This window comes from Diceros bicornis, chromosome 5, assembly GCF_020826845.1.
Source record: "Diceros bicornis minor isolate mBicDic1 chromosome 5, mDicBic1.mat.cur, whole genome shotgun sequence".
Classification (NCBI taxonomy): Eukaryota; Metazoa; Chordata; class Mammalia; order Perissodactyla; family Rhinocerotidae; genus Diceros; species Diceros bicornis.
The window spans coordinates 10,820,637-10,844,874 of record NC_080744.1 but is presented as its reverse complement, the minus strand read 5'-3'; the positions used below and the strand labels follow the sequence as shown (position 1 = coordinate 10,844,874).

Here is a 24,238-nt window from a genome sequence, read left to right as displayed (position 1 = left end):
GGCTTAGCGGTTAAGTGCGCGCACTCCGATGCTGGTGGCCTGGGTTCGGATCCCAGGCATGCACCTACGCACCGCTTCTCCGGCCATGCTGAGGCTGCGTCCCACATACAGCAACTAGAAGGATGTGCAACTATGACATACAACTATCTACTGGGGCTTTCAGGGAAAAATAAATAAATAAAATTATTAAAAAAAAAAAAAAAAAAGTATACCACTTCAGATTCCTTCTTCAGAAGTTGGATAGAGAAGAATATTGTGGTGACAAACTTTAATTCCAGGAATTTGCCTCTGCCGTGGTTGTGTGTGTATGTTCTGTGGGGTGGTGGCTTCTGATACTGTGGCTCTCCTGTCTGACGTCACTAAAATATCAGCTTCATGAAGACAGAGATTTGTGTCACTTTGTTCTCTGCTGTATCCCCAGGGCCTAGAACAATGCTAGGCATGTAGTATTGGCTCAGTAAATATTTATTGAATGAATGAGTACCTGAATAATTCTCAGAAAGCCGAGTATTTTTTCTTAGTGTTTTCATATTTAGAAACATATATACTGTGACTTACAAACTAAGAATCTGTTAGGGGGTGGTATAGGGCATCTTCTTTCAAAGATTCTTTCTTGAGTTTAACATTCATTAAAAAGTTTAGGTGTGGGGCCGGCCCGGTGGCGTAGTGGTTAAGTTCAGACGCTCCACTTCTGGCGGCCCGGGGTTCACGGGTTCGGATCCCAGGTGTGGACTTACATACCGCTTGTCAAGCCATGCTGTGGTGGCATCCCATATACAAAGTAGAGGAAGATTGGCACAGATGTTAGCTCAGGGACCGTCTTCCTCAAGCAAAAAGAGAAAGATTGGCAACAGATGTTAGCTCAGGGCCGATCTTCCTCATCAAAAAAAAAAAAAGTTTAGATGTGATAAAAATAAAGATGAATAAACTACAGCCCCTTTCTTAAGGGACTTGATTGCAAGATTTTGGTGGATATCATATCTCTGCATCTGTGTAGAGGACCTTCCTTTAGAGAATCTACAAGCTGTCATAACCAAGAGTCCTCGTCACATGCTCTGCCCATCTCCCCAAGTGTTATCTAGCGTAGTGGTTCTCAAACTTGGCTTATCGTCAGAAAAATGCAGCTACCTGGGTTCCACCTCAGATCAGACCTTCTGAACATGAACTCTGGAAGTGAGGCCTGTGTTTCTAAAACACTCCCTAGTAGATTCTGGGGAATAGCTAAATTTAGAAACCACTAATCTATCCATTGTCCTTACTATATGGAGAAGGGCACTGAGTTCCATAGAGATTAGCTGACAATCTGAGGTTAAGTTAGCTAGGCAGACAGCTGAGATTAGAACTCAGATAGTAATGACTTTGTTGTTATTGTTCATTCATAAAATTAGAAAGGATTTTATACGTCCTTTAAAAAGTGCCTGAAAATATAATTTTTCAGACCTGCGATATTGTCTCACAGATCCCCGAGTCTCTTTTCATTTTGTTTCCTTTTTTTTTCTTTTGTCTTTTGGTTGAGTAATTTCTATTGGTCTATCTTCAAGTCTACTGACTCTTCCCTCTGTCATCTCCATTCTCCTATTACGCCCATCTAGTAAAAGTTTTATTTTAGATACCGTATTTTTCAGTTCTAGAATTTTCATTTTGTGTGTGTGTGTGTTTTGATTTCTCTGCTGAAATTTCTTATCTTTTTATTCATTATAAGCATTTTTTAAACGGTATTGAGCATAGTTTTATAATAGCTGCTTTCAAGTCCTTGTATGATCATTCTAACATCAGAGTCATCTTGAGGATGGCCTCTGTTGATTGTCTTTTCCCTTAAGAATGGGTCACATTACCCTGTTCTTGATAGATAGAGTAATTTTGGATTGTAGCCTAGACATGGAGATTCTGAATTCTACTATATTTCTCTGAAGAGTATCATTGGTTTTGTTTTACAAGACAGTTAAGTTGGTCAAACTCAGACTGTAGGCTTTTTCTCTCCTTGGTGGGCAGCAGCTCAAATATCAGTTCAGTTTTTAGCCTTATCCAGAAACTGCTTAAGTTTGTCTTTACATTTTAAAAAATTACATTTTAAAAAATATACTGCTTCAGATTCCTTCCTGAGAAGTTGGAGAGGGAAGAATATTGTGGTAAAAAAACTTTAATTCCAGGAATTAGCCTTTGCCGCGGTCATGTGTGTATGTTCTGTGGAGAGGTATTTCCACATGTGTGGTTCAGGGGTCAGCTATAGACTTGGGCAGAAAACTCAGAATTTTAGTCTCTACTTCTCTGGCTCTCTTGGGCTCTGTGCTTTGGTTTTTCAAGCCAGAAAGTTCTATGCGTTTTGACTGCTCTGTGCTGCTACTTGACTGTGGCCTGCCTTCAGGCTAAATTATAAAAAATGGAAAACTCACCCCATACCAGTCCCTTCTTCCAGGTTCCTACTCCTTTCTCAGATCTGCCTACTTTTGTTCATGCTTCAAAGCCTTCAGGTAGTTATTTTATTTTATTATTTTTTAAAATTTTTCCAGTTTTATTGAGATATAATTGATATACAGCACTGTGTAAGTTTGAGGTGTACAGCACAATGATTTGACTTACATCATAAGTAAAATGAATCATGAAATAATTACCACAATAAGTTTACTTAACATCCATTATTTCATATAGATGCAAAATAAAAGAAATAGAAAAAAAATTTTTGTTGTTGTGATGAGAACACAACAGGATTACTTAAGACTTACTCTCTTAACTTTCCTGTATGTCCTACAGTGGTGTTAACTATAGTCATCATGCTGTACATTACTTCTCTAGTATTTATCTGTCTTATAACTAGGAGTCTGTAACTTTTGACCACCTTCACCCAGTTCCCCATCCCCCTTCCTTACACATCTGGTAATCACAAATGTGATCTCTTTTTCTTTGAGTTTGTTTTTTTTAGATTCCACATATAAATGAGATCACACAGTATTTGTCATTTTCTGACATATTGCACTTAGCATAATGCCCTCAAGGTCTATCCATATTGTTGCAAATAGCAGGATTTCCTTCTTTTTTATGGTTGAATAATATTCCATTTTGTGCGTGTGTGTGTGTGTGTGTGTGTGTGTGTGTGTGTGTACACCACTTTCTTTTTATTCATTCATCCATCAGTGGACGGACACTTAGATTGTTTTCATACCTTGACTATTGTAAATAATACTGCAGTGAACACTGGGGTGCCGATATCTTTTAGAGTTAGTGTTTTCGTTTCCTTTGGATAAATATCCAGAAGTAGAATTGCTGAATCATATGGTGGTTCTATTTTTAGTTTTTTGAGGAACCTCCATACCGTTTTCTGTAGCAGCTGCACTTCAGGTAGTTATTTTTTGTAAATTGTCCAGAGTTACTATATGTGGGAGGGTCAGTCTGTTATGAGCTTACTCTGCCATACTAGAAGTGGAACCTGGTATCCATTATTTTCAGAGGCTAACTAAAAATTCAAAATTGTGAGCTTCTAAATTAATGTCTTCATAGAAGAGATATGTATCATTCTATAGAGAGTGTCTCCAAATAATGTACCTGATCTATTTGATTTAACACAGGGGATCACCTATGTCAACTCTAATTTTCATGAAATAGGATAATTGTACAGACACAGCAAAGGAATTTTCCAGACTATTCTAAACTTTATGGATGAGTAGGGTTAAATGATTCCTGAGACTCGAGCTTGAGTTGGAGTAATGCTGATAAATGATTTAGCTATTAGCCCTATTCCTACCATTTTGTAATTTTACAAAAATACAAAAATTACAAAAATACTCAGCGTTTGCCCTTGGTACATTGCTATGCCATCTAAATAGTCACTGAGCAGGTTTCTGGGGGTTTTACAGTTAGCTGATTGGTAATTAGAGCACTGAACAAGCCATGAGGAGACCTAGGTTTGTATCTTATCATTGCTGTTAATTTTTTGTGTAGTCTTGAGCATTTCATTTTACCTGTCACTGTTTTCTCAGCTCTAAAATATGGACTTCTGTAAAACAGAGGTGGCGATAATCTAAAGTAATCCCCCCCTACATTTTATATTATGTTGAATTATCAGGACTTATGCAGAGTCCTGCTTTCTAGTAATAACTGTGTCTTTAACATTTTTCTTAAATTTTAAAATATTGTAGTGTAAAACGCTTGTTAAAAATAATAGAGAACTAAAATAACTAAATTTTCAAAGAATATGGATTCTGTAGTTGTTTGAGATTTTCTGTGATTTAGTCCTAATTAAGTATACTTCGTAAAATTTATATATTCCCTTAACATATTAGTACTTGGCAGAAATTTTTAAATTTTTAATTGACTTGAGATGAGTAAACAGAAATAATTTTAAATGGTTCCAAAATCCAAGGAATCTTTTGTTTTTGCACTATTAAATACTTTGAAGAGGGGAAAAAAAACTTTCTCGCCTTACACAGTCAGAAAAGATAGGCTATAACTTGTCTTTTTCCTATGTATTCTATTCTGGATGTTGTCATTGCTTAAGGGTTTTGTTAGCAAGTAGAGACCTAGTTTCTCCAAATAATCAACATTTTCATCTCATTATTTTTAGCTGCAGATTCAGTCTTCGTATAGACCAGTATAGGTTTTAATCATCTTTTCTTCCAAAACTCTATGTGGAGTATAAATGATTCTTAAAGGTTAATACATAGATTTGACAACTGTATTAGGGTAAGGCTGATTCTGCTTTGGCGCAATTTGTATACAAAATTGATTTGAATAGTGTGCAGTGCAATGTATCTGTTCATCTAAGATTCTTTTATGTGTTTGTAACTCAGATTGCATGTTGTAGAGCAAGAATGGTTTAGGTGAAAAAGCATTTGGATTGGAATTTAAGAAATCTGGTTTCCAATCTTCACTTTTTAACCTTTTATGTGATTTTTGAAACTTGTTTCACCTCTTTGGACCTCAGTCCTTTTACACATTGAGAAAGATGAACTAGTGATCTCTGTAATCTGTTTAGCTGAGTAATATAAAATTTCGCCAGGAGTTAATGGTTAATATTGAGGTTTGTTAGATAATTTTCAATTTACTTGGTAGACCAAATAACATACATAGTGTTAGTCAAGCCAAAGACTATTTAAGGCACTCTTCTTTAAATCCAATTGATGAACACACCTTGTTCAGTTTTTAAAAACTTCTTATTGGGAGACTTCCTGTTCCAGGTCAAGCTGCAATTTACTTGAATTGGTAAATGTTGACACCAGTAAGCTGTGATAAGTTATGTAATACCTAGAGCAACCACTAAAAAACCTTTTAAAAGAGATACTCAAAAACACTGTAGGTCAGATAAATCAAAATGGAATTCTAAAAATGTTCAAGTAACCCATAGGAAGGCAGGAAAAAGAAAACAAAAATAAACAGAGGGAACAAATAGAAAACAAAAACAAATGGCAGACTTAAGCCCTAACATATCAATAATTGCATTAAATGTAAATTGTCTAACATCAGCAATTAAAAGACAGATTGGCAGAATGGATTAAAAAACAAACAAATCATAACTATTTGCTGTCCAATCAAAACTCATTCAAGTATAACAGTATATAGGTAGGTAGGTTGAAAGCAAAGGATGGAAAAAGATATACTATGCAAAAAATAATCAAAAGAAAGCCAGAGTGGCTATTATTAATATCAGATAAAGTAGACTTCAGAGCAAAGAAAATTACCAGGGGCAGAGAAAGACATCAAATAAGGATAAAAAGGATAGAAGACAGCAAATCCTAAATGTGTATACGGCAAACTACAGAGCTACAAAGTATGTGGAGCAAAAAGTGATAGAGCTGAAAGGAGAAGCAGACAAATGCACAGTTTAGTTGGAGACCTCAGCTCCCCTCTCAACAATTGATAGAACAACTGGACAGACAGTTCAGCGAGGACATGGAAGAACTGAACACTGCCATCGACCCATGGGACCTGGTCTACGTTTATGGAACACGTCATCCCGCAGCAGCAGAATACACATGCTTTTCAGGCCCCAAAGGAGCATTTCCCGAGAGAGATCATATCCTGGGCTGTGAAACAAACCTCAACAAATTTAAAAGAATTTAAATCATACAGTGTGTTCTCAGCCACAATGGAATTACACTAGAAATAGTGAACTCTTGATACATGCAGCAATTTGGATAGATCTCAAAGGCATTACGTTGAGTGAAAAAATTCTCAAAAGGTCAGATACTGTATGATTCCATGTGTGTAATGTGCTTGAAATGACAGAATTCTAGAAATGGAAAGCAGATTAGTGGTTGCTATAGGTTAGGGTAGTTGAGGAGAGGGACTGTGACTATAAAGGGTAGCCTCAGGGAGATTTTTGGTAATGGATTGGTAATGGAATAGGTCTGTGTCTTGAGTGTGGTGGTGATTACACAAATCTGCACATGTGACAAAATGGCAGGAACTATTCACATTCACATTGTACCAATGTTAGTTTCCCGGTTATTATGTTGCACTATAGTTATGAAAGATGTAAACACTGGGGGAATCTGGGTAAAAAGTATGCAGGACCTCTCTGTCTTATTTTTGCAGCTTTCTGTGAATCTTTATTTTAAAATCAAAAGTAAAAAAAACCCTTCTTATCGGATACAATACACATAGAGGAAAGTGCAAGTATTCTTAAGCATATAACTTAATTTTTTTCATGCTTTGAGCACACCTGTATAACCAGCGTTCAGATCAAGAGACAATTTTCGGTTTACTTTTATTCATCTTATGAATTTAGTTAGAAATCTTTACAGTTTAAGCAGAAAAAAATGTTCCTGATGAATAATATAAATGAGTTATTAATACATATCATATGGTAATCAGAATGAGAATTTTAACAGGAATATGTTCTGAGGATAACCAGTCCATTGTAAATTCTTAAATACTGAACTGTAATAAAAATTTAACAGTGTGACTCACCTTGCTCAGTGCCTCATTCCATAGGAAATGGACCTTCATTCTGTGCGTCTCTCAGCCTTCTGCTGAAGTGCAGGAGGAGAAAAGCGGAAACACGCAAGTGCTTTTGTAAGCCTCTCTTTGAGTCACAACAGCTAACCTGTGATTGAACGAAGCAAGTCACACGACAGGATTTAGACTCATGGGCAGGAGATGTATCCACCTCTCGAGGACGAGGATGCAAGGAGGGATGCAGAATTGAGGTCACGAATGCAGTCTACCCAAGGGATAAGACTTGCATAATGTGTTTTCACTTATTATGTAACGATGTTTAAAAAGTATATTTGTGTTCTGTAATTTCTTAGATTTTAGAATTACTCTTTGGAAGAAAGGAACATTTCGTTTTTTTGTTTAGCTTTTCTAATAAATGGCCCCTATGTAAATTGCATTGCCTTCTTTACGCTTGCTCGTTTACAAAGCTGTGCATATTAAGCAGTCTTGAGGAGTAGTAGTTTAGGCAAGTTTTGAGGAAATCTTAAAATATGATCTCTTAACTCCCATATTTAGTAGTTACTAATACATTTTAAGAGGTATGGATATTAAAATATTCTTAAGCCTTATATGACTATAATCAGTAACATGTTTCAACAATATTAGTAACAAATAATTCAAATAAGAAAAGTAATGGTAAAATTTAAACGATAGCTTTTTGACTGAGGATTTTTGGCTTTTAGCCTTTTAACTGATTCCTGAGAATTATGTCTACGGGGCAGTTACAAATAATTTATGGTGCAGGTATTAATCTGAGTCACAATTCTTCATATGTAAATGTTCATGAATCTAACAAGAAAGATACTAATGGTGTCTAAGTTCTTGTAAATATTTTATTTTGGTAGAAATTTAACTTAAAAAAAAGAGTAAGAAAACCACAGATACTTTCATGAAACAAAGTTTCCGTTTTTATCAGTTTTTTGCCCTTTGGAGTTCTTGATCTCTCAGTGCTCCTCTTGGTCTCAGAACTCTGCCTTCAGTTTCCGTCTATTCCTCTCTCTAGCCGCACAGCCTCCTTTTCCAACAGGGAGAAGTAATAGAGAAGAGTAAAGAATCTTAATTCTGAGCAAATCTTACTACCGAGCATAGAGAGATGAATTAAGAGGAATCATGTCACTTCCGCTCCTTGTCCTTTTTTGAGCTTTTAATATTCTTAGTCTTCATTGTTAAAAGAGCGGGGAGTATGTTTGTGGCTTCTATTGTTTTTGTCAGTGCTTATCTTTCACTGGTTTGGATAATATATTTTATGTGATGGGTAGCAAAGAGACTTAGCAGCTGTACCTTGGTGGTGTTATCACGAATTAAGTCTGGTCTTCAGCCTTGCACATTTAAAAACTTGCTTTTCTCTCTTTCTCTTGAAGAGCTGGACAGATAAGAGACATATGCAGCCACATTGGTAAGGACAGGTTTAAATTCACTTTGAGAAACAAAATCAAGCTAAGCAGATCAGAACTGCTAGCTTTAGAAGCACAGGCGTAGACTTTTACTGCATGGGCTCTGATTTGTAGGCATTTCTGCAGACCATTGTCCTGCATTGCGAACATTTTTTTAGACAAGATTTATTTGATGGAATTATAGTTTGTCTTCACTTAGGCTCATTTTAATCTCCTTGTGGAGGTGTTGGAGTCTTCATAAACTTAAGGTGTCCTAAAATCTTCAGCGATGGTTTTGTCTTCTTAGAGGATATTTACGTTAAAATTGTTTCCAAATTTTGGGGCTACCAGTTTTTTGGGAGTGTGTATCTCGTATCACTTATATCTTCTTGTATAATGATCCTGTGTAAATTCTAATGATTAGTATTTGGTTGATAAAGTACTGCTATATATGTTTACACACGTAAAGTTTAATTTTCCATCCTCCTGAAGAGAGGGTAGGATGTGGGGACAAATGTAAACAACTTTTTGAAAAAATCTGCTTTGAATAAATGCAAGAGATGAGATTTGTAAAGATTGAAAATATTACAATATGTTTATTTGCTGTTGGGGATAATCCAAGATAGGAGGAGAAATTGATGATGTATGGGAGAGGGTATAATTATAAAAGTGAAGCCCTTGAGCGCTAAACAAGAAGGATGAGATCCCGGGTGTAACTGAGAAGTCAGATAGGAGCTGAATCGCTTTATCTATTGCACAAAGAAGGCAGGCGGAGCACGGGGTGCAGATGTGGAGAGGGGGTGAGGGTCAGCGAGGGTGTCCAGTCACATCAGTTTTCTTGGTGTGGCAAGGTTATTAACTTGGGCTGGGGGAGGAGGGGATGGCCAGAGATTTGCAAGGAGAGAAAAAGGTATACAATAGCTGTTGAGGAGAGTGAAGGAGCTGAGATATCGGTGAAGTATGGGTGATTACAGCGCAGAGTTGAGTATCTGTCTGAAAGTTCTGGTCATAAATTTGAATGAGACTAGTCAATACTATAGTAGAGATTATAAAAATTTAATTTATCATTCTGGTTACTTTGGGGTGTTTACTTTTTGCCAGATATTATGTTAAGTGCTTTTTATTAGTCATTCTAATACCTTATGAGTGTTATTCCCATTTTGCAGACGAAGATAACAAAAACAGATATGTAGCAAAATTCTGTATATCACCTCCCAGAATTTACATATTAATATTTGCTTTGGATATATATGTGTGTGTGTGTGCGCGCACGTGTATGTGTAAATAAAACATAAAAAGAAATAGCACACTATGTAAATGAGTTGAAGTCTATTCTGTGTCCTCTCCCAGAGCTGTTACCTTCCTTCTTTCCCAGACGAAACTGCTCACGAGTTTAGTGCTTGTAAACTTACAGTCCATATATGATTAAAAAAAAAGGTATATTTCTGTTTTATCAAGTTTCTTTATCAGCATTATGTTCTTGAATGCTTTCCATTTTAATTTGTATCAAGTTTATTACTTTAATTGCTGTATAAGTATTTCAATATATAAATATACCACAAGATATTTATCCAGTCTCCTCTGATGAGCATTTAGGCTGTTTCCAGTGTTTCACCATTACTAAAAATACTGCAGTTAACATGCTTTCTGCATGTTCTTTAGAGATGACTCCAGGGAATGAAATTGCTGGGTAATAGGTAATGCATATTTTCGATTTTAATAGATATTGTCCTCAAGAGTACTTACGTGTGAAGTATTTGAGAGTAGCTATTACTTGATGTAAAACTTTTTTGAATATTTCCAGCCATACGAGTTAAAATTATCATCTCATTTTTCTTGGTGGTTCTTTGATTATAAGTGAGTGAGCATCTTTTCATGTTTATTGGTCATTTGTATTCCTCCTGTAAGTTGCCTGATCCATTTTATCTCTTGCTTAATAGGAATTCTTGGTATACTTTGGATACTAATCTTTTGTCTTTTGCAAATATTTTCTCACTTTGTTATTATGTATGTTATTGTTATACATAAGTTTCAGATTTTAAGTAAGTATAATCCATCCTTATTTTTGTAGAGTTTTTGTTTTGCTTAAGACCTGTCCCTAGAATGAAAAGATATTTTGTTTTCTTCTAAAATTTTAAAATTTTGTTTTGATTTTAAGCCTTTAATCTGAATTTTATTTTTGTTTTAGTGTTTAGTATGAGGAGTTATTTTTTTCCCCATTGGATGGACAGTTATTTTAATACTGTATATTGGTTCATCAACTTGAAATATTACTATTATCTTAAACCAAATGTCCATGTTTGTATAAGTCTTCTTTCTATAGACCTCCTTTCTGTACCGTTGATCTCTTGATCCCAGAGTCATAACCTAGTCACATCAATGCTTTTATCAGCTACTTTCTGGAAATTTTTCTTTCCATTCATTTAAATTTCTTTTCTTATCTTTTCTCTGCTGAGGAAGATTTGCTCTGAGCTAGCATCCGTTGCCAGTCTTCCTCTTTTTTGTATGTGAGTCACCGCTCCAGCATGGACACTGACAGACGAGTGGTGTAGGTCTGTGCCTGGGAACTGAACCTGGGCTGCCTAAGCAGAGTGCGTCAAACTTAACCACTAGGCCACTGGGGCTGGCCTCCATTTAAATTTATTAATCATTAGATTTAACTATTTCTTCACATTCTGTTTTAAGTGAAGATGCTTATTTTACCTGATTAGTTACCAGCATTGAACTTAAAAAAATTTGAATCCTGGGGCCAGCCCTGTGGCTTAGTGGTTAAGTGCATGCGCTCCACTACTGGCGGCCCGGGTTTGGATCCCGGGCGCGCACCAACGCACTGCTTCTCCAGCCGTGCTGAGGCCGTGCCCCACATACAGCAACTAGAAGGATGTGCAACTATGACGTACAACTATCTACTGGGGCTTTGAGGAGAAAAAGGGAAAAAAAGAGGAGGACTGGCAATAGATGTTAGCTCAGGGTCAGTCTTCCTCAGCAAAAAGAGGAGGATTGGCGTGGATGTTAGCTCAGGGCTGATCTTCCTCACACACACACAAAAAAATTCGAATCCTTTATCCATCTTTATAATTCTGTTATCAACCATGCTAATGTTCCTGTTATGTGATAGAACCCAAATCATCAAATAGTTACTCAAGAAACCCCTGCAGTCCAACGTATGTTACGCAATGGAAAGAGATGAACGATATTTTTGTTCAAACTAGACATCGTGAGTTTTATTCTTAGTTTATGAAACTGCTTCAGAATGCCCTTTCCACTTATTCTCACTCTTTATTTGTTTTTTTCCCTGATCCTTTTCCTTCTCCCATTCTTTGTTTTTAATCATCTTTTCTTTTATGAGATTGGTAGAAAACAAAGGTAAGAAAGCAAAAAAGAAAGAAAGGAACCATTCATGTCCCTGTTTTCTGTATTTCAGACTTGGTCATATGCCTTCCACATAGCTTTATCTCATTACAGTAACTGTGTGTGTGTGTGTGTGTGTGTGTGTGTGTGTATGTGTGTGTGTATGTGTGTGTGGATCTATACGTATATGTATCTTTGAGTTTAACCAGAATACCCTTGTTTACTCGTTCATCCTTCCTTACTTTCCTTTCAGGGCAAGCTTTACCTCCTCTGTGACCCCATTTCTGATTCCACCAATCGGAATTAGATAGGCCATCTTTCATATTATTTGTATGCCCTTTTATTAAGGCATTGATCACATTGTATTTATTTCTTTCTTTCACCATTAGACTATAAGAGTACGGACTCTATCAAAACCAACTTTGTATCACTAATGCCTGGCACGTAATAGGCTCTGGTAGATTTAAGGAATGGATTATTTTGCTAGTGGAGGGCAACATGAGCATATGATTTATAAAATAGTGTACTTGTAGCAAAATTTTGTATTTCTGAGGTTGCTGATATTATGAGGATGTATTTTGGAGGCAAAATAATGATACGGTATCTTGAGACCTGATTAAGAAAGAGTTGGGAAGTTTTCAGGTTTCCTCCATTTTATCGCCTTGCCCAAATCTGCCATTTAATTAATCCCATGTTTGAAGTAGAAGGGGAGGCCTCGGTTTAGATCTCAGTGGTTGGTATTGGCCTTTTCTTCCACTGGACTAATTCAGACCCGTTGAGACAGCTCTTTGGTAAGATTCTGAAAAGACGAGGAAATGAGTCCTGAAGACTATCCGGATCTGTCTCTCCTAAGCCACATCCCCTGACCCTTGGGAGCTCATTAAATATAATTCTCTCCACCAGCTCTGGTAGATGCCAGGTCGTTTCCTTGGCTTTGTGTGGGAGAGGTGTGTCAGTAAGGTCCCAGGTGGCTGAGCCGGATGAGGAGTGACATATCCAGTACTGTATGGAGTTCACATTCTGAACCGCTTCCTAGGACAGTCACTGAAGGCAGTTTGGGGCTGTTTTTTCCGTATCCATAGGGTAAGAGAGAGTCACACAATTCACTCCCTTTGACCTTCCCCATATTTTTAGAATTGGGCATATGTATACCTAATCTATCAGAGTCGGCCATCACTTCTCAAAGATGAGATAGACTACCTATATTTTTTCAAGAATGGTGAGTTCCACAAGGACTCAGGAATTACCATTTTGTCATCATAAATGACTCCTGGAGACAAAGGAGGGTGGCTGTAGAAGCACCTGAGTGAGTCTGCACCCAAATTTGTGTCTATTTAGATGTCCTTAATCTGAGCATTGTGAACCTTCCATTCATCTGTTGAGTCAGAGAACTTTCCCTGTAGTTTTGGAGGGATGCTAAATTCCAAAACATCAAATTTGATCACTGATGACCTCTGAATGATACTTTCTGCTTTGGTGACCATTTCTTTTATCATTGTTTGTTCCGCTAAATTTCTTGCTATGATCACAACATATTCTGTTTTTTTCTTTCTTTGTTAATAACTATCTCCTCAAAGTCTTTTTTGACATATTGATTTATCCACTTCTTTCCACTGTTATTAAAATTGAAAGTTAAATGAATATATCTAACTAAATTCTATTCATATATTCTAATTTACACCTGGTAATGGAAACTTTGAAAATCCAGAGTAGCATATTATACTTTACTACAAAAGCAAAGTTATTGCCTATAGTAAAATATGTAATTTTCCTAAAATTGTTTACTATTGTCTACTAAGAATATGGATCAAAGTCTTTCAGGAAGCAAGAGAAATGTCTATGTTCAATATATTAAACTTAAGTAAACTTGATTTATTTTTATACTAATGAAGATATTTTTAAAACTTGTTTTCTAGGTCAACCATATCCTGATCCAGCTATTCCTCCACAAAGGCAAGACAGATTTTATCCTAATTCTGGTAGACTATCTGGACCGGCAGAACTCAGAAGTTTTAATATGCCATCTTTGGATAAAGTGGGTAAGAAATACGTTGTGTGTGTATGTGTTTTATAATAATGGTGGCACTCTAAAGAGCAGGAACCTGAATAAAGGACTACTATAATGCTATCTCTAGTAGCTCTTAAGGCCCAAGTCTCTTTCCTGAAAACTGCCCAGTTTTATGTTTGTTGTTGTACACGTCTGTGGCATCTATACATACGTTGGTGGTTGGTTAGAGCACCATGGTAGTGGGTTTACTATATGTACCTTTGGGAAAAATTTACCCTGTTCCATGATTAATTTTCTAGTTTTTCCAGTCTGCTTACATATAGCCTGTTTAGTACAGGGAAATTAGGCTAGTGTGAATGGATGTGTGAACATTCACCAGAAAAATAATTTGAGTGCATGCTCTGTTGATGGTTTAATCAATCACCTTGTTTAAACATTTTACACTTAGATAGGTTTAACTAACATTTACTGAGCAACCTACTAGTTATCGGGCACTCCTTTACTCAAACCACCTCAGCAACCCACTGAAGTTGGGAAATGTATATAACCAGTGTATCAATCAGAAGTGCATAACATTAAGAAAATAAAAAGAGTAAAAATAAGTAGAAAATTAAAATAAATTTATTGGTAAAAAGTTTCTCAGCAAAAGGTATATATGGGGGGCGGGTGTTGCCAGTTATCATATTTATTATTTCAGGACATCAGTCTTTTTTGAGTAATAAGCGAAGAAGCAGACCTATGGCCTGGATTTCTGTTATAATCAAGTTAATTCTTTTTAACTGTTTGGCTTTTGGCGTTGTTTTCCCTTATTGATTCAAGCTTAATGGAATGAAAGTATATATGGATTGAGCATCTGTTTAATGCTATTTAAAATTTTTTACATATCCTTTTTTTATTTTGGAATTGAACACTATCCAATTTAGCAAATAATTTTTAAGTGCCTTCTGTTTAGAAGGTACATTGCATGACATAGCAGATAATATAATTATAATGAGATATAGTGTCTGGCTGTAAGAAGCTAATAATTAAATAGGCGAAAAAGACAAACATATATTTAACTAATACTGGTCAGAATAGTAAGTCCCATGAGAGAATATGCTGTGTTCACAGAAAGGGAGAACTCCCATCCAGTTGAAGGATCAGGGGAAACTCCATGAGGGAGGTGGCATTTGAGCTGCTTTTGAAAAATTAGTTGAGAGGTGGAGGTCTGTGCCAATAAAAATGAGCAGCATAAGAAACATAAAGAGACAGCACGAGTCATTGAAGATAATGACTGTAAAGCTGAGATATTAATCACGATGAGGTCTTACAAGGGTTAATGAGTTAATGTGTGTGAAAGCGTTTTGTAAATAGAAAAGTTCTATACATGTGTGACGTATTATTGCTGGTTTGTCCGTATATGTTATTTACACGAAGGAGAATGGTGAGAGATACGGTTGAAACACATTGACTAGCACTAGTGCTCAGTAAACATTTATTGAATGAAAGTGAATTATCTCATTTAATCTTCACAATGAACCTGTGAAGTAGATGCTATTATCCTCACTTCATAGATGAAGAAACCAAAACTCAAAAAGATCTCAGGTAGGAAGTATCAGAGCCAGGATTTGAGACCATATCTGTCTGACACCAGAACCGTGGTCTTGATCCCTGTACTTTGTTGAAATGAGAGGACTCCTCCACTGATGCACTGAATGTCTGTAGAATGCTTACGGTACGACAGGCATTACGGCACACTGTATTTCAGTGGCGAATGGGAGCTCCCTCCTCATTCCTTATCCCTTGAGGTCTAGTAAAGCCCTACAGCCCTAAGGCAGTTGCAGTACAGTGGCCAAAGTCATGAGTACAGGGTGTTATGGGAGCACATGGGGCACTCACCAGGATGAGGTGTTGTTCTGAGTGTGGGATAGTCAAGAAAATCTTCTTGGAGGAAGTGACATACAAGCTGAGAATTAAAGGAGGGATTAGCTGGACGAAAATGATGGTGATAATGCTCTAGCAGGAGAGAATAGCATCCTTAAAGTTGTAGATTTAAGCATGCCTAGTAAGTTATGGCGGTAACATGGAGTGTGAGTCAGGGAATACTGAAACAAGTAGTGAAGAGGTAAGCAGTGCATAAAGTTTTCAAGGCCTTGCAAACCTGTTCAGAAATTTGGACCTTATTCACAGGATAATGGGAACACATTAAAGGATTTTAAACAGAGAAATAATATAATCAGATCTGCATTTTAGAGAAATTACTCTAGTTGCATTATGGTGAATAGATTGGAGGGAGTGGTCAAGATTGGAAGGAGGATAACTTTTGAGGAGACTATGACATCTACATGAGTGATGGTGGTGATTTAGCAGAGGGGATAGAGACAACAGAATTGAGAGGATTTAGGATTGATGGTGTGGGAGTGAGGGAGAAGGAGTTTTGGCTGATGTCCAGATTCCTGGCTGTGGCACCTGGGGCCATTCATCGTTCTGAGACAAGGAACAAGGAGCAGCAGAAAGTTTGACAGGAAAAGTTATGTTCCATTTTTTAACTTACAAAATTAGCAGCACCTGTGATACACCTGTATGAATATTCAAGTAGGCAGTTCAGGCTTTGAAGTCCTGGGGGAAATAGCTAGAGCTGAGTTACACATCTGAAAGTTGTTAGTATTACACATCAAATTAAAACAGTAAGAGAATGGGATTTCTCAAGGGGGGAATGAGAAGAGAATAGGGCTGAGGGTGAAACTCTGAGGAGACCACGATTTAAGGATAGTCAGAGGTAGTGGAGCCCACCAAAGAGACTGAGAAGGAGCAGCTAGAAAGGAGAAAGAGAGAGAAGGAAGGGACTACCACAGAAACTGAAGGCTGGGAACACAGCTTTAAAGAGGGAAGGAGTAGCCAACAAGAGAAATAATATAAAATATGGACTAAAAGTGTCTTTTTTAATTGGGCAAAAAAAGACTATTTTTGATCTTGGGGAAAATAATTTCAGTGGAGCAGCATATATATAACACTATTCCAAACACTATATGTAGAACAATTCTTGGTTGTGGAAGGACAGAGGTGGCTGTAGGGGGATTCTCTTTTTCTGTCTCATTTTTAAGTAGCAGTTGGGAGAAACTTGCTGATAGAATGGATCTAGCAGAAAGGGAGGAGAGAGACAACAGGGGAAGGAAGATCCCTGAGGAAGCTGGACGGGAGGGATTCTGGGCACAGAAGCAGGGTTACAGAAGTCTAGAAGGATCCTTTTCCATGGTAATAGGAGGAAAGATCATAGGAATATAGTTGCGGATACATTTATGTTTGAGTACAAAAAGTTCAGGGAGTTTCTAAGTGGTTGGTGGAGTCGGTTTGAGGAGAACAGAGGTTTGAAATTGCTGAGGAGAAAACTGACTTAGAAGACACAGAGGGAAGGCTGGGCAGTAGGCAGCTGGAGGTGTGGTTGGAGATCCATCAGTCTGGAGTGCTGCCAGGCTACACGGCTCTGGTTTATTTTACTCCCAGAAGTGCTTAGTGGCTCAGCTATAGACAAAGTGGAAGCAGAGAGTTGGATTAGTCGAGGGCTGGAATGTTGTCAAGCACGTGTGAAAAGTGGCCAGTAGAGCCAGCACCTTGATGACTGGCTGAAGTGGTGGACTTTGAAGTCCAGTTAATTAGAGAATAAGTGAAGAAAGGAGGAAGCTGAGAGCTCCATCAGAGGGCTGGAAGCTTCAGTGACGTGCAAGGACAGGTATAGTGAGAGTAAGTGGGAAAGCCAGGAGAGGGTGGGTAGTTGTGTCAGAGAGAGGGTGGTTTGAATTTATGTTCTCAGAGACTGAGTAGTTCTTGATGACAAAGTCCAGGAGCATTTTTTCAGAAATAGTGGCTAAATTCAAATGCTAGTCCATGTTACCTGATGGAGGAATAAGAAAGGAAGGATGAGAGGGAGGAAAGGAAGAAGAGAGAGTGGGAGGGAGAAAAGAAAGGAAGGAAGGAAGGTGGGATAAAAATGAAAGAAGGAAGGAGGGAGTGGGCTGCTGCCTCCTAGAAGTCTCCTGGTGCTGCTGCTTGCAGCAGTCACCTGGGAGCAAGCTAGGGGAGTCACTGCCACATGCCTTTGCAGAGTCTGCCAAAATTTCCAGGGGTCTCAAGCTGTTCTTGTGGCCCCAGTGCAGGATGCTGGTATCAAGGGGCTTTATGCACTGACAAGGGGGGTGAGAAGATATCAATGTCCTTTGTGATCTGGAGATATTCCAGGAATGGAACGATAAATCATATATTTTTCATGGTTTAACTTTTGTGTCTAGATGGGCCAGTGTCTTCAGAAATGGAATCCAGTAGAAATGATAGCAAGGACAATCTTGGTGTAAGTATTGAAAATGGAATTTTATTCATGTATTCAAGAACCTTCCAATTTCTCGGTTTACTAGGATAGACATTTAGCTAGCAATCTAGTTTTTGATATAAAACTGCTTCTCTTTTTTTGACAAATATACTTCCTACTTAGCATTATAGCTGTTTCTTTTCTGGATTGTACCCTATGGTGATAAAGTACAACTCACAGACTAGAGGCGTGAGTGAATTTACTGTAGTTAAACGAGAATTTGGATTTTCCCCCTTGGATTTTTATTTGAATGTTTTAGAGTATAGTTTTGTTTACTACATTTATAATCTTGGTTTTGGTCACTTTGAAAATATAAACATAAGCATCTTTTCTTTTTTTTCAGTATATGCTTGATAAAGGAATGTATATTTTGATATTCGTGGACTATTCTTGGGTTTTTTCTTTAGCTAGAATATTACTTTGTTGGGTAGAGCTGTTTTCTGTTGAGTTAATAAAATATTTGTGATAGCTCAAGTCCATCTGAGGTAGGACACAGTTTGGGTCTTTCTCCGGAGCTTTTTGAGACTGTCATGGGCCGCTTTCTGCCTTGGTGCCCAGGTGTTTGCTTCTAAGCTGAAGACGTTCAGGGCAACGATTGCAAATTTTGCTGTTGTTTTAGTGACTGTCGTATGTCGATTTGTTATAGAATTTAAACGTGCCTGATTCATCTCTGCCCGCTGAGAGTGGAGCACCGGGCCCTGGCTTTGTTCCCCCGCCAATCCCTCCAGTCAGAGCTCCATTGTTTCCAGTGGATACCAGGGGCCCGTTCCTGAGAAGAGGTCCTCCCTTTCCTCCACCTCCTCCAGGAGGCATGTACGGAGCCCCCCGCGATTACTTTCCACCCAGGGATTTCCCTGGCCCGCCACTTCGTCCATTGCCAAGTATGTTTTTTTTCTTTTTAAACTTAATATGTGTTTTATAGAGCAAATCAGAGATATTAATTCTTTCTATTCATGCAGTCAAACAGTGGAGGAAGATTTTTCTCATGTTCTGTGAGTGTACAGTTACTTTTCCAAATTGCGCTGGTGGCCGGCCATCAGTAGACTGTAATGAGGCTTCGACTTGATTCATTTTAGTAATGTGGAATTGCTTCTGTATTTCAGTAATCCAAATCATTGGCTTTTTGCAGGAGTCTTATGTTACGACTAATATTTGTATCTTATTTGATAGAAACTGGTTACTGCATCAATTAGTAAAAATAATTACAATTTATATTTTAGCATTAAAATTACTGGCTAAAGTATTTTTAAAAATCTTTTTCATACGTAGTTCGCATACAGTCCTACTTATTTAAAACCTAAAATGTTTATCATCTTTAGCCTAACTGTTGAATTTATTGAAATTCTTTCATAGCCTCACATAAGAAAAAAAGGAATTATTTATTGCTTCTATATCTATACATTGCCATTTAGAACTGTAGGTTTCTGCAAAATAAATACATGGTTATCAAGTACTAGACAAAAGTCTATTATTTGCCTGATATAGTTATTCCTTCCTTCATTGCTCCTCTATTTTTAAAGTTTAAGGTGAATTGAAATGAGTTTATTTGGGGAATGTCAAGATGGTCTTTGATATAACTGGAAATGTTTTAGGATAATATCAAATTAGAATCAGGAATTACTGATATAATTTTAAGTCTGGTGAAAATTATGTTATGTGAAACTTTTTTTTAAGTAAGTTTTGTAAATTTTGAAGTAATTCTCCTTTTTTAAAAGTGTTAAGATCTTAGATTTTCATAGGACAAAAATTGTCTAAAGTTGATGATATTCCCTTTAATCACGTGTAGTTGAAGACAGTGTGTTCTCAATGTTGTAAAAATTCATTTCTTAGATCAAGTAATTATTCTGGTGTCAATTTTGGATATAAAGATAGGTACTGGAAGTTATAAGCTAATAATTTATTAGGGCCTCAGTACAGGTGCTTAATGTCACAAAGTGTCTTTTACCATCTCTTTGAACAGTGAGAAATGTCTATGCACCGAGAGGTTTTCCTCAGTACCTTCCCCCAGGAGCAGGATTCTTCCCTCCACCCCCACCCCCACCCCCACGTCCGGAAAGTAGAAGTGAGTTCCCGTCAGGGATGATTCCGCCTTCAGATGAGCCGACTACTGAACATCCAGAACCACCGAAAGAAACTTGACAGTGTTTCTGTTCTCTCGTCAAAAGTGATTTTGACTTCTCTCTCATTTGCTGTTTAAGTGACTGCTGTTACTTAAGTGATTATACCTTCGCTCAAATTGCAGCTCAATGGAATTATAATTCTCAGGAGAGTATTTTGTAAATAAAGATGATTTAAATATGAATCTTATGAGTAAATTATTTCCATTTTATTTTATTCTAGATAGTATAATTATTTTGATTTGATTAAGGAGTCCTCTATCACATAAACAATGATGGGTGTTTTATATATGTAATCTTGCAGTTGGGGATGTTTTAAACTCCAAAGGCTGTGTCTTTATGCCAAGAACTGTATTTACTATGGTTGTAGACAAATGTGAAGGTAACTTTATGCTTAATTAAATAAATTTTAATTGATTAAAAAACTGGTTTGACATTGATAATAATAATAAAATCAGCTAGTTTTTTTATAAGTATGGCTCTGTTAGTTAGTTTTTTTTTTTACTTCTCCCAGTAGCTTTGAGGCTCAAAACTAATGCTTTATATGGATCTTTCTCATTTGGTTATCTTACCAAAAATGTGCTCTGTTTCTTGCAAATAGACATGAAGGAACAAATTAATCCACTTTTAAAAGTCAAAATTGATGATATTTTAAAGAGAACCAGGATATTGTCTAATGGTAGATTTCAGAATTTGGATCTTCTTCGTTCATTCACTGAAGTCGTGTGCAATTTTCTTTCTTGTTTTTCTCTTCATTTGTAAGATATTTACTGTTTTAGTGGGGAATGTGGAGATTTACTGTAGGATAACTGTATTGAGGCCATGTGTCATCATTTTTAGCTTTGGACTCATTATCTTTAGAATATTTCCCTAACTCAGGTTTGTGTTCTATTACTCGTCTTCTTGCACATTAATATGAGTATGAAAGGAAAGCCAATTAAGTATAGCTAATAAATATTACAGTACTTTTTTTTTTTATAATTTTATTTATTTATTTATTTTCCCCCAAAGCCCCAGTAGATAGTTGTATGTCATAGCTGCACATCCTTCTAGTTGCTGTATGTGGGACGCGGCCTCAGCATGGCCGGAGAAGCAGTGCATCGGTGCGCGCCCAGGATCCGAACCCCGGGCCGCCAGCAGCTGAGCGCACGCACTTAACCGCTAAGCCACGGGGCCGGCCCCTAAATATTACAGTACTTATGTTGACAAGATGGTGGTTTCTAGTTGTTTACTTGGACTTTTCCTTCAGTGCCACGTAGATATTCCTGAACAAAGCAATGATGCGTTTGTAGCTGGAACTCGTCATGCTAGCCTTGCCCAGCTGTTCTTTGAGCCTGTTCTTGTGAGGTCTTGCCACTCCCTGTCCATTCTCACCCCACCTGAGGAAAAAAAGGCTGAAAAGAAAGACTCCACATGAAATGCTTGGATAAAATATCATGGAGAAAGAGGACTGTAAGAGTATCCTTACATTTGGTGTTTAAAAGCCAGATTTCAGGGGGAAACGCCCTGAGCTAGCATCTGTCGCCAGTTTTCCTCCTTTTGCTTGAGGAAGATTGGCCCTGAGCTAACACCTTTCCAATCTTCCTCTGTTTTGTACGTGAGCCGCCACAGCATGACTGAGCTGCCACCGTGTGGCTGCCGAGGAGAGGTGTAGGTCTGTGCCCGGGAACTGAACCCAGGCTGCCAGAGCAGAGTGCACCAAATTTAACCACTAGGCCATGGGGCCGGCCCCTAGACTACTTTTTTAAGTGGGAAAGTGAAAAGAAAATGAGACATCAGACAAGTGTGATGTAGTACATTCCAATCGAGTGAAATTTTGTTGTTTGCCCTAGGACAGAGGAGTAATACAGAGGAGAGGGCAGAGGAGAAGACAGATCAGACATGATAGAGAGAGGGCATAAACTGAGGACAAAGAACCGTGAGGAGTCAAGGAGGGCACTGGAGGAGAGCACGGGGAAGACGGGAGACTCGATATGGGCTGAGTGGTCTGAAATCCGGTGGGGTTCCAGAATAAATGAGTGTACTTAGCTTTCAAATATATTTTTGTTAAAGTAATATGACCAAATGGGAACAAATCAAATAATAGAGAGTATTTTAGGATGCAGAGCAAGTTTTTCCCCACTTACTCCTTATCCCCAGTTATACCTCCTAGTTACTCTTTTAAACTCTTTTTCCCTGTTTAATTCTGGTGATTTCAGAATTTTAGAAGGTACGTTTATACCTCTAATCCCTGATTTATTAACTTGATTTAGTAAGTTTATCAGTTTGTGTATTGATTCCTTGAGATGAAAAATTAGGACTTAACATGCACTACTCCTGTCCCCATTTTCCTTTCCTCTTCGTGTTTGGTATTTTTTTTTTAAATTATATTTTATTTATTTTTTGTGAGGAAGATCAGCCCTGAGCTAACATCCATGCCAGTCTTCCTCTTTTTGCTGAGGAAGACTGGCCCTGGGCTAACATTCATGCCCATCTTCCTCTACTTTATATGGGACGCTGCCCCAGCATTGCCTGACAAGATGTGTGTGGGTGTGCGCCCAAGATCCGAATCCAGGTCGCAGCAGCCGAGCTCACACACTTAACCGCTACACCGTGGGGCCGGCCCCTGTGTTTGGTATTTATTTATCCAGCTTGAAGTTTTCTGTTGTTACCTTTGTAATTTTAATATATTTAAACCTCTATTAATACTCCTCATTATTTCACCTCGCCTCTTTCCCTACCCTGGCTCAAATCCTATTTTCTTCTCTTAGCTATACCTTAATATTTTCAAGGTTGCTAATAATTATATTATGCCTACAAGCATAACCTAGCTTCTATACTTGGTCCATAGTTGATCTGAAATATGAAAATCAGTAAGTAGCATTTATATCATTATTGTCATTTCAGTATTGTTCACTATCAAGCCAAATCATAAACTAAATTTATGTGTCCTCCTCTAGGAATGCTAGACCCATAATTATTTAATTATTTAGGAAGTTAGCAATTAGGAATTATTTATATTTCCTTCTCCATGAATCCCAGTATCATAATTTCTGGGGTAACTCTGAAGAGAATGTTCTTAGACATCAAGGTCAAATGAATAATTTTTTATTACTCCACTCTCTCCATTCATTTACTAATAATAGCCCAATGACACATTTTGGTTGGTTTTATACTTGGGGGAAGTATAGTATCCCCTCCCACTTTTCTAATGTGCTTCTCTTTTTTGCCATTATCATGTCCTGATTGTTTTTTTTTTTCCTGAGAAAGATTGGCCCTGAGCTAACAGCTGTGCCCATCTTTCTCTACGTTATGTGGGATGCCACCACAGCATGGCTTGATACGTGGTGAGTAGTTCCATGCGCAGGGTCCGAGCCTGCAAACCCTGGACTCCCAAAGCCGAGTGTGCAAACTTAACCACTGTTCCACCGGGCCAGCCCCTATCATGTCCTGATTTTTAAAAAATTCTCTCTCATGTCTTTTCTGTTGGGTGTATTATTTTTTGTTTATTAAGGACTATTTTGGAGGCCTTTGACCTCCTGCTACAAACCAGACTGGCTGCTCTCTAGGCCTGTGAACAGAGCCTGCATTTTTACTGATTTGTTGGGATTGCTCCTCTGTTTCATAGATCCTCTATCTTGCTGTTTTCTTTTTTTTTTTTAAAGATTTTCTTTATTTATGTTTTCCCCCCAAAGCCCCAGTAGATAGTTGGATGTCATAGCTGCGCATCCCTCTAGTTGCTGTATGTGGGACGTGGCCTCAGCATGGCCGGAGAAGCGGTGCGTCGGTGCGCGCCCGGGATCCGAACCCAGGCCGCCAGCAGCAGAGCGCGCGCACTTAACCGCTAAGCCACGGGGCCGGCCCTATCTTACTGTTTTTTTAAGTCTTTTGTTTTGCTGGAGCTCACTCTCAAGTAATTTCCTAAGAAAGGATGTAGGGAATGTCAAATTTGTGAATCCTTGCATGTCTGAAAATTTTATTCCTCCACCTCCTTTTTTGGTGTTAGTTTATCTGGATATCAAATTATAGGTCAGAATTTTGAATATATTGTTCTTTTAATATCAATTAATATCAGTATATTATCTTTTAATACCCATTGTTGCTGGTGAGAAATCTGAAGGGAATTTGATTCTGTTCT

The 24,238-nt window shown here is 37.7% G+C and overlaps 1 protein-coding gene across 4 annotated transcripts in view; it reads left to right on the top strand.

The window, feature by feature from the left end:
* Positions 1 to 20,594, top strand: part of MIA2 (MIA SH3 domain ER export factor 2) — a 99,967-nt gene extending 79,373 nt beyond the window's left edge. For all 4 annotated transcript variants that reach the window (XM_058540680.1, XM_058540679.1, XM_058540676.1 and 1 more), the window contains 4 exons: positions 13,571 to 13,693; positions 17,928 to 17,986; positions 18,651 to 18,885; positions 19,965 to 20,594. In XM_058540680.1, the coding sequence (XP_058396663.1) occupies positions 13,571 to 13,693; positions 17,928 to 17,986; positions 18,651 to 18,885; positions 19,965 to 20,143 (596 nt within the window). In that variant the 3' untranslated portion in view covers positions 20,144 to 20,594. The remainder of the gene's footprint in view (positions 1 to 13,570; positions 13,694 to 17,927; positions 17,987 to 18,650; positions 18,886 to 19,964) is intronic.
* The last annotated feature ends 3,644 nt before the right edge of the window (positions 20,595 to 24,238 follow it).